The sequence below is a fragment of the Salvelinus sp. IW2-2015 genome, linkage group LG14 (genome assembly GCF_002910315.2).
Source record: "Salvelinus sp. IW2-2015 linkage group LG14, ASM291031v2, whole genome shotgun sequence".
Lineage (NCBI taxonomy): Eukaryota > Metazoa > Chordata > Actinopteri > Salmoniformes > Salmonidae > Salvelinus > Salvelinus sp. IW2-2015.
In genome coordinates this window covers 29,650,036-29,661,157 of record NC_036854.1, presented here as the reverse complement: position 1 = coordinate 29,661,157, position 11,122 = coordinate 29,650,036, and the positions used below count along the sequence as shown (strand labels likewise).

General features: G+C 47.7%; 1 protein-coding gene and 1 long non-coding RNA gene across 2 annotated transcripts in view; both read left to right on the top strand.

Annotated features, from left to right (window-relative positions):
* Positions 1–7,475, top strand: part of LOC111972506 (uncharacterized) — a 50,896-nt gene extending 43,421 nt beyond the window's left edge. Inside the window, exon 3 of the long non-coding RNA XR_002878468.2 lies at positions 7,358–7,475. This is a non-coding gene — a long non-coding RNA (uncharacterized lncRNA). The remainder of the gene's footprint in view (positions 1–7,357) is intronic.
* Positions 7,476–7,799: 324 nt separating this feature from the next.
* Positions 7,800–11,122, top strand: part of rreb1a (ras responsive element binding protein 1a) — a 26,648-nt gene continuing 23,325 nt past the window's right edge. Inside the window, 3 exon segments of the mRNA XM_070446611.1 lie at positions 7,800–8,022; positions 10,401–10,490; positions 10,578–10,741. Of these exon segments, the coding sequence (XP_070302712.1) occupies positions 7,894–8,022; positions 10,401–10,490; positions 10,578–10,741 (383 nt within the window). The 5' untranslated portion in view covers positions 7,800–7,893.

Sequence of the window (11,122 nt, the reverse complement as noted above, 5' to 3'; positions counted from 1 at the left end):
GTGGCCCTTCCGCAAATCTGTGCCTTAACAGAATCCTGTCTTGGGGCGATACGGACAATTCATTCGACCTCATGGCTTGTTTACTGTCAACTGTGGGATCTTATATAGACAGGTGTGTGCCTTTCCAAATTATGTCCAATCAATTGAATTTACCACATGTGGCTTCAATTCAAGTTGTAGAACATCCTTCAAGGATGATCAATAAAAACAGGATGCACCTGAGCTCAATTTTAGGTCTCATAGCAAAAGGGTCTGAATACTTAAGTAAATAAGGTATTTTTTTCAAATATTTTTTTTATATACATTTGCAAAAATGTATAAAAACCTTTTTTGCTTTGTCATTAAGGGGTATTGTGTGTAGATTGATGAGAACATTTTTATTTTATTTATTTTAGAATAAGGCTGTAACATAAGAAAATGTGGAAAAGTCAATTGCTCTGAATATTTCCCGAATGCACTGTATATATTATTTTAAATAGTAAAATAGAAAATTTATATTTTCCTGTCATTTCTTCCCCTAACCCTAACATACCATCCTAATTGGACAAAACTAATAGACAACAACACTTAGGCTTTTTACTTCCAGCTTATACATACTATATACTATATACATTTTACGGACACAGAAATACTTTACAATAGTTGTCTTTTGTTTGTTTTTAGTCCCATCGTTCAGCAACCCCATCCTCCCATCTATCTTTTTGATTTATATTTGCCATATAATGTCAACTGTGCTGTGATGTTTCAAACAGTTCTGAACCTTCTATTTTCATAGTTTCTACAGATGTAAATGAAGATAAACAGTGAGCTAGCTGTGTGAGCTAGCTGTGTGTGTGTGTGGAATAGTACTCCCTCCCCTCCCTCCCTCCCTCCCTCCCTCCCTCCCTCCCTCCCTCCCTCCCACCCACCCACCCCACAGCCCCAACAACACCACTCTGATAGCTGATCTCTACTCTGAGTAGTTAACTGATGTTTTTAGCTAGCTCACATTGCTTCTTTGGAGTCCCAGACGAAGGTAATATATTGACCTGAACACAACACATGGGAAGATAGATACGGTCAAAGTTTTGACACATTATTTTTGACCTAAACACAGCCATATAGCCTAACCTTGCGCTCGTTAAGCATTTCAACCCTGGGTGTAGGCTAACCTTACCCTATTATAGTAACCCAATAGAAAAAGAGGAGGAAGCAGCTGAAAGAGAGATGAAGAGAGACAGCTAGAGAGGTAGACAGGAGACGATGGAGGGGAAGGGAAAAACAGCCACAGGAGGATTGGCGATGGATTGAGAGGAAGAGGAAGCAGATGAAGAAAAGWGTCTCTGTCTGTCCCTAAATGCCTTCACTCCTTTCCTTACCTCTGTAATGTAAACAGTACTGTACCGACATGCTGACCTTTGCACTGTGAGAGGGAGCTAGAGGCAAGTAGCTGGATGTGCTGTGGGTGGTTGAAAATGCGTGTGAATTATCTTTACTTGTTGCATCTGTGTTTGGGTGAGTAAGAGCAACAAGTCAGGGTAGGGGAGCCAGAGAGATGGGAGGGAGGGAAGGGAAGGGAAGGAGGAAGTGAAGCAGGGAAGATGGGTAATGGCAGCTGAGTGTGAGGTGAAGGAGGGAGGGAGTGAGGGAAGGAGGGGGAACCGGAGGAGGAGAGAAAAGCAGATGACGGGGGGAAGGGTGGTCCTCTAAAAACTCACAAGAAGCGGGCCCGTAGGGCGGGAGGGAGAACACTCTTCATCAATCAGACACACAAACACGGGCAGAGAGCGGGAAGTGGAGAGCTCTCTCTCGTGTGGCTGGGGAGTCTGTGCTTCCTGTTCTGATTGAGGCGAGCGTCATGCTCCGCCACTTTGTCTAAACGCCAGCCAGTTAGTTCACATCCACACAGGCAGGCCAGGCAGGCCCACTGTACTATACTGTACTTTACTGTTCTCATGCACCATCACAAACAACACACACACACACACACACACACACACACACACACAAACACACACACACACAACAACACACACACACACACACACACACACACTATAGAGTCTTGTATAACTAACCTTGTGCGGACACACACAATTCAGTCCCATTCGAAATCCTATTTTCCCTAACCCCCAACCCTTACCCTAATCTTAACCCGAAAACCGAACCTTAACCCTAAACCTAAATCGAACCCTGGCTCCTAACCCTAGCTTCTAACACTAATTCTAACCTTAACCCTAAACCCCCTAGTAATAGGGGACTTCTCATGGTGTCATGAGGAGAGAGACCGTTAGGAGGGGAGGTAATAAATAGCCAACATATGGTCACGGATCCCTCCACCTCTCCCTCCCTCCCTCACTCCCTCCCATCTCCCTCTCCAGCCTTGATATAGAATTCCCCTTCTCTCATACACACACACACACACACGCACACACTCACAGACACACACTCATCCTCTCGCGAGATAACTCTTCACTACACCCCGTTGGAATGCTTTGAAAATGCATTGTTGCTTCCTTCCGCTTATCTCCCTCCAATCCTTGATTTGATCACTGATCTGACAATGACTGGACTGGGTTACTGCGCCTGGTTCTCGCTATCTCTCTACTCTCTCGTTTATTTAGCTAGCTAGTCTGGAAGGACCAAAAGGGCCAAAAGGTGAATGGATTATTAACAATACAGTTTTGTTAGTGCAGGGATGAAGCAAATCTCCCCACTGTTTGATTTGAAGAGCATTTGTCAGTTCTGTCAGTTTGGCTCGCGGCCCATCGTCTATCAATCTATATAACGTATTAGTCACTGAACCGTAGCCTGAGCAGGTGGCTCAGTTGATCAAGGCGAGGCAGAGTTATCCCTGGTTTTAACACCTTTTAATATTTGAATAAAGTCATGGAGAATGAAGGGTGACTTTAAGGCAGTGGAAACGTGTCACCCCCCCACTCAAGAACAAGTGATTTGTCACCAGCGAGTGGTAGAGGTGTCCCCTCAAGCCCACCACCCCTCTGACCTTGTCATGTGACTGATGCTGTTGCCAGATTGGTGGCTGACTGACTGTAAGGGGAAAGGGGTGACGGGTGTCATATTTAGGTCAACGTCTTTGATTGATGCAAGTTGATTGATTGAGAGTACTTTCACATAGGGCTTGAAACCTAAAACAAATTGCTACAGTTTCCAATAATCAATGGGAAGAATTGATTGCATAACCTACTACTTATATTAATCAATCCAACTTCATGAACTGAGCTTGCTACATGAGTAAGATAAAATATAAATATATAAAAGAACACAACAGAAGTTGACAGAAGTTGACAGAGAACAGTAAAGAAGAAAGGGAGAGGGAGTGTGAGAGATGATGGAGGGAAGAGGGAGGGGTCAGGCAGGCAGGCAGACAGACAAAACAAGATGGAGAGAGACGGAAGGAGAGGGGGAGAGCAAATGGAGGTGGGAGGAGTCTGCGAGAGGAAGGGAGTGCGAGGGGGCCCAAGGATCGACAAGAGGAGAGGAGAGAAGAGGCATTCTTGTTGCAACTTTTCCATCTCTGTGTGTTACTGCCCCACTCTCTCTCACACACATACATACACGCACATGTACGCACACACATACACGAACGCGCATACACACACACAAAGTTGTTTCTCTCTTGACTCCCACATTGTGACCTCCCCTGCTCTTTTTTACAAGGATGTGCAAGAATGTCAGGATTGTCAGGGTCGGGCAGCGCGGTGGGTTGTGTGTGTGTGTGTGTGTGTAGGAAGGGGGGATATGGAGAGGGGGGGGGGGTTTGGGGGGTGTCAAAGCCGGAGTGAGAGTGATGGTGGGAACAGATGTAGTAACAGCAGCCACTGCTGCCCCCTTCAACCGTCCTCTCCACACATGCACACATGCAAAACACATGCACACACACACACCAACACACACACACACACGCGCCGCGGCCACGCACGCACGCACACCTCTCCTGTAACACGCTCTACTCTCGCTCTGTGAGCGTGTGTTGGAATCTCCAAACAAGTGCAACAGTCTGCTCCAGTCGCCTGCTCTGAAAACATCACAACAGAAATCTGGAAACATAGCCCAACCGTTGTGCAATCTCTCTTTCTCTCGCTTTACTCTCTCACTCTGCCTTTTTTAATTTCTTCAACTGCCCTTTCTATGCCTTGGTATCTCTTCCGTTCTCTCCTTATCCTCCCTCTATCTTCTCCCCTTCTTTCCTTCCTCCATCTATCCCTCTCTTTCAAGCCTCCCCTCCTCTCCTTCTTCCCTGTTCCCACCATCTGTTGCAGTTCATTTTAGCAGGCCATAAAAAGTGCTGCCCAAGCGTTTGATCCACCAATCAGAGTGCGGGATGGGGGGGTGATGCTCGGCTAATGAAATAAAACAAATCCACGGCTAAGCTTGAGATCTGCGGTTAGCAGGTTCTCAACCCCCCCCCCCCGACACACACACACACACCCATGGCCAACCAACCCCCCACTATTCGATATGACCACACTAGTTGTATTACTAGTTAGTGCTGCTACTCCATTGGCTACTGAAAGCTACTTACTCCACAATACTAGTTTTAGTCCAGTAGCTTTCATTCATTTGTGCATGATGCAATACTGTAGTTAGAAATGGCTCAGTAAGTCTGTGCATGATGCAATACTGTAGTTAGAAATGGCTCAGTAAGTCTGTGCATGATGCAATACTGTAGTTAGAAATGGCTCAGTAAGTCTGTGCATGGTGTTACTTGCAACACCAGGGAGGGTTGTGTTTGTTATATCCTGCATGACTCATTTTTGTCAATGTAAAAAAGACAAATATGTTGTACATGGGATGCAGTAACAGCAAGACATGTAGTGAGAGACATGCAGACACACACACCCCTCCCACCCTGTCAGAGGGGACCGTCACACTGCACCTGTCAGAGGGGACCGTCACACTGCACCTGCTTAGGCCATGTTACCGTCTGTGATGTCACGTCACTGCTCCCTCCCGTGGGTCACTAAAAAACATAACCAGCCTTTACCAGTCTTTACCTTTACATAACCAGCCTTTAAGTTCACCTCTCTCTCACCCACTCTTTCCCCCTCTCCTCCTTTTGCCCTCCTTCCTCTCCTCCATCTCATCTCGTATTTGTCTATCTCTCTGCTACTCCAGTGTCTGTTTCCCAGACCCTTGTTCCCTTTCCTCTCCTCTCTGTTCTCTCATCTATTTTTCTCTTCATCATCCCAACTCCTGTCCTCCATCCCTTTCTTTCCCACTCCCTTTTTCATCCACTTTGGTTTTCTGAGTGACTCACACTAAACCGATGTAGAGGAATGAGACATGTAGAGACTAGAGCACGTACTCCACCCCTCCATGAGGAGGAGGAAGTGGCCTGGACCGTAGAGGAGCTTCCTGTGGGGCTGTGAACGGAAAGCCGTAATTAACAGGAGGGGGGACTTCTGACTACCTCTCTCTTTCTCTCCTCCCTCTTCTCTTCTCTTTTTTGCTTATTCTTGCAGTTGTATCTCTCCTTATCTCCTCCCTCCCTCCCCCCCCTCCCCTGCCTACCTCTCCTCCTCACTCCTCGCCTCCTCCTCCTCCTCCCTCCCCTCCCTCCCTCCCTCCTCCCTCCCTCCCTCCCTCCCTCCCTCCCTCCTCCCTCCTCCTCCCTCCCTCCCTCCCTCTCCTCCCTGCTGTCCTTTAACTGTTTCTCAGGCACTGTCTGTATTAGTTGGAGCTCCATAGCCAACTAACTACCTTAGTCATAGTTAGGGATGTGTGCAGGATACAGGATGGGCCTGGGGGGTAGTACAGAAAGCACCAGTCCAGCATGGAGTTGGAGAGATTAGCTCCCCAAACCCTCCCATTGGGGACTGGGCGCTCCAAGCAACAGGGTGTGTAGAGAGGATGGAGAAACCAAGGGATTGAACCTGTGTGTATTTGGGTGAGTGGGTATCAGTGGAGGCTGCCGAGGGGAGGACGGCTCATAATAATGTCTAGAACGGAGCTAATGGACCCTTGTGTTTGATGTAATTGATACCATTCCACTCCAGCCATTACCACAACCTGTCCTCCCCATTAAGGTGCCACCACCTTGGTGGGTAGGGGTGTGGGGGCTTATGGGTTTACTTGAATCCATGGACCATAGACACTATTGGTGGCCTGCTGTGGTTGGTTTGTTACTAGAGAAGAGTAGTTTTGCAATGCTGAGAATGGAAGGAAAGAAATACGGTTTCTATCCTCCCTCCTTCCCTCCCCCCTTCCCTAAATCCCTTCCTCCCTACATCCCTCCCTCTGTCCCTCCTCCTCTCTTGTCTCATACGAAACAGGTGTGAGTGTCATAAAACACAGGCTATCGTATCTAGCTAGTGACATCAACTCTTTTCCACTGGGCATCGAGTCAGTATTCTCTCTCTTCCCAATCACAAGGTCACCTACACCTCCTCTTCCTCCACTCTCTCCACCACCTCTCCCTGTGTAAACCTCAACCCCCCAACCCCTCTAAGTCCTCCTGCCACTCCATAAGCCATCCTATGCTCAGTGCACACTGTGAAGTGCACTGCATACTCACTTAATTTACCATCTTCTGACTCCTGCTCTTGATCGTGTGTGTGTGTGGTGTGTGTTGTGTGTGTGTGTGTGTGTTGTGTGTGGTGTGTGTGTGTGTGGTGTGTGTGTGTGTGTGTGTGTGTGTGTGTGTGTGTGTGTGTGTGTGTGTGTGTGTGTGTGTGTGTGTGTGTGTGTGTGTGTGTGTGTGTGTGTGTGGCATCAGTGTCTTAAAAATATTTGGGCAGGGGAAAATGCTAATAGCTAGCCTAAAGCCTTCTTAGCTTGTGTGTCTGTCCCATGTCATTAAGTTTGTGTGCTGTCCCATGTCATTAAGTTTGTGTGTCTGTCCATGTCATAAGTTGTCGTTAATGTGTTCTGTTCATGTCATTAAGGTGTGTGTCGTGCCATGTCACTAAGTTTGTGTGTCTGTCCCATGTCACTAAGTTTGTGTGTCTGTTCCATGTCACTAAGTTTGGGGTGTCTGTCCCATGTCATTAAGTTTGTGTGTCTGTCACATGTCACTAAGTTTGTGTGTCTGTCCCATGTCATTACGTTTGTGTGTCTGTCCCATGTCAATAAGTTTGTGTGTCTGTCCATGTCATTAAGTTTGGGGTCTGTCCAGTCACAAGTTTGTGTGTCTGTCCCATGTCACTAAGTTTGTGTGTCTGTCCCATGTCACTAAGTTTGTGTGTCTGTCCATGTCACTAAGTTTGTGTGTCTGTCCCATGTCACTAAGTGTGTGTGTCTGTTCCCATGTCAAATTTGTGTGTCTGTCCAGTCACTAAGTGTGTTGTCTGTCATGTCGAAAGATTGTCCCATGTCACTATGTTTCTGCTGTACTGGTGTGTTTGTGTTGTTGCAGTGATGGAGAGCACCACAGAGGGACACGCGTCCGGGGGAGGAGTGAGCGGCGAGCTGAGCACTGGGAGACCGACCACTCTGAGGAACAGGAGACCCCTGACTGCACACACACACAGGACAAACACCACAGGTCAGGGTGGTGGGTGTTGCCTGTGTGTCCGTGTCTGAGGGTTCTTATGTGTGTGTTGCACGACTGGTGTGTGTGATGTGTGTGTGTTTGCATGTGTTGTGTGTGTTTGCGTGTGTTGTGTGTGTTTGCGTGTGTGTGTGCGCATGTGTGGTTTGAGTGTGTGTGTGTGTGTTGCGCGCGTGTGTATGTGTTTGCGTGTGTTGTGTGTTTGCGTGTGTTTGCGCGCGCGCGTGTGTGTTTGCGTGTTGTGGGTGTGTTTGCGTGTGTGTGTGTGCTAACGGCCGGTTTCCTCGCTCTTCCAGGAGTAAACGGAGCGATGGAGGAAGAGGAGGAGGAAGGCGCGGCTGGAGAAAATGGAGAGAATATGACAGAGGAGGAAGGCTGTGGACTTGTCATCCATCAACACCATGTTGTCGACGGTGATGAATGCAGGCCAGCTCAACGGAGCCCGAGCCTTCCACACCCTCCACCCCATCAGCAAGACCACCCTGCCCAGACCCCCTAGTGTCAACCGCAACGCCCGGAGGAACACCACGGTACACACACACACACACACACACACACACACACACACACACACACACACACACACACACACACCACACACACACACACACACACACACACACACACACACACACAAAATGAACAGGGAGGAGGCTGAGTCTGTTTGAATCACATTTGAAGTGTTTTATTTTTATTTAACCTTTATTTAACTAGGCAAGTCAGTTAAGAACAAATTTTACTTACAAAGACGGCCTAGCAAAAAGGCCTCCTGCGGGGACGGGGGCTGGTATTAACAATAAATACGATAAAATATAGGACAAAACACACATCACAACAAGAGAGACACAACACTACATATAGAAAGTGAAAGTGTAAACTGGTTGAAAACATTACGGTAAGACCTGATGTTTCTGACTAGCGCCAACAGTGAGGTACAGTGGTGTGTGTGTTTGTGTGTGTGTGTGTGTGTGTGTGTGTGTGTGTGTGTGTGTGTGTGTGTGTGTGTGTGTGTGTGTGTGTGTGTGTGGTGTGTGTGTGTGTGGTGTGTGTGTGTGTGTGGTGTGTGGTGTGTGTCAGTTTTCAAACGAGTAGCAACAAATGGTCCCTAACTCTCCTTGCCTCTCAATTCCCCTTTTGTCTTCCCCGGACTGGGTCACATGGCTCCTTTTAAAGCCTGGGATTGGGGCCCGTAGCGGGTGTAGGACAAACAGGTGTCAGTTATGAAGCATGCATACACACACACACACACACACACACACACACACACACACACACACACACACACACACACACACACACACACACACACACACACACCACACACACACACACACACACACACGCAGCCTGGAACAAGAGCCATCCAGAACCAGAGCTTTAGGCCCACCCACCCTTGTCATACATAGTGTACTTCACTTCCTTTAGCAGGAGTGGCCTGATTCTCAGGCTCTCGCCCCTTGAGGAAACCGGCTTACAGACGATTATGTAATTCACCAGATTATGTCAGCTCTAGCATGGGCCGCACACAGCTGTATGGTCAATGCTTTCTAGCGAGTGAAGAGGTTTTCACTAGTGGCCAGCTTGCAGAGTTCACACTGGGCTGTGGTTTAGAACGAGTAGCAGAGAAAAGGACATGGTGTCTAAACTTTGTCTGTCTGGCTGGCTGAGATTTTCCCTTTTAAACAAGCAGTCGTTATATATTCTTTGCTGCAAGCCTAAAACTCAATTCACTTTAACTGCATTTGAAAGGCATTGGTAGATATAGTCAAAGCAGAACTATATGAAGACCGCAAGGTATGAAACAGAAACTCTGCTGCTTTCCCTCTCTTGATCTTCATCCTGCAGTATGGCACACACACACACACACACACACACACACACACACACACACACACACACACACACACACACACACACACACACACACACACACACACACACACACACACGCAGGAGAATGAATGAATGATGAAGGATGTTTCTTGACCTCTGTTGCCACACACTACACAGTGGAGTTGAGCTCCAGACCACTTGAGTGTGTGAGAGAAAACGTCTGTAATGCAGTGGATGCCAGCAAGATGTTGGGCTGTGAAACAGACTTGAGTGGAAGCCAGCAGTGCACAGGGTTTAAACAACACCGTTGCTAGGCCTCTCCGAGAGGAAAAGGAAGTGCTTCCTAGAGATTGTTTTTGAAGATTCTGTGTGTGTGTGTGTGTGTGGTGTGTGTGTGTGTGTGTGTGTGTGTGTGTGTGTGTGTGTGTGTGTGTGTGTGTGTGTGTGTGTGTGTGTGTGTGTGTGTGTGCGAACCATTGCACTGTAGTGTTCTGTTCAGTCAGTCAGTCAGTTAATGATCAGCTGTAGTGTCAACAGGGAGGGAGGGAGGGAGGAGGAAAGGGAGGGAGAGAGAGAGGGAGAGAGAGAGAGAGAACACACACACCAAGCAACGGGTAACTGAGTAGGGCTACAGGCGAATGAGTGACAGGGTCAATATGGGCATCAAATCCCAAACTCTCTGGGACTAGCAGGTCAACGGAGGGAGAGACAGTCAGCCGTCTGCAGATATGAAGAAAGATAAGACATCAGCATTCTGCTCTTTATCATCAAAATAATATAATTCGATGACATTGTTGAATTGCACAAGACTAAGATAGCAGACCCTGTGGGATTTTCCCCATGGTAAATGGAGTCAACATCAGTGCTTCAGGCCCCACCGACCACAGTCCATCCATCTACGGCATAGTAATGAAAGCCAAGAGGAAGTATTTTTGCCGTAGAGCCAACCCCAAAGATCAAATCTTAACCATTTCAAAGTTTCACTGGTCAGGATGGGACCTTACAGTATATTCCCATCTCGCCTCTCTCTGTGTTTCTAACCTCTAGTCTCCTCCTGTGTGGGACTGTGTTACAGGAAGCCAAAGACTTCAGTACAGATTTCATCTGTCCCCTGTGTGACAAGGACTGTATGACCCAGCACCAGCTCACTATGCACATCCGACAGGTAACACTACTACTCACAAGTACACATAAAGTAATGGAAGTAATAACCATAACACGTAGTAATTATACTCTATAATCTCTCTCTCAGCACAACTCGGACAACGGGGCGACGGACCACTCATGCAGCATCTGTGGCAAGGCCCTGAGCTCAGCCAGCTCGCTGGACCGCCACATGCTAGTGCACAGTGGAGAGAGGCCATACAAGTGCTCCTTCTGCGGACAGACTTTCACCACCAACGGCAACATGCACAGGTCAGACACCCACCCTCACTCACACTCACTCCAACTCTCATTGGTTATCACTACCTGCTGATGTTTAGTCTTTGTGGTCAGGCCTGGTGTGATTTCAACATGGTTTTCTGTTTTGCGTGCCAAACACAGAAACGGGAAGAAAACCGTTCATTGCTAATGGTGTTCACCTGTACAGTCGACGTTTCATTACCCGGGGTAGTTCACCTGTACAGTCGACGTTTCATTACCCGGGTAGTTCACCTGAACAGTCGACGTTTCATTACCCGGGTAGTTCACCTGTACAGTCGACGTTTCATTACCCGGGGTAGTTCACCTGTACAGTAGACGTTTCATTACCCGGGTAGTTCACCTGTACAGTAGACGTTTCATTACCCGGGGTAG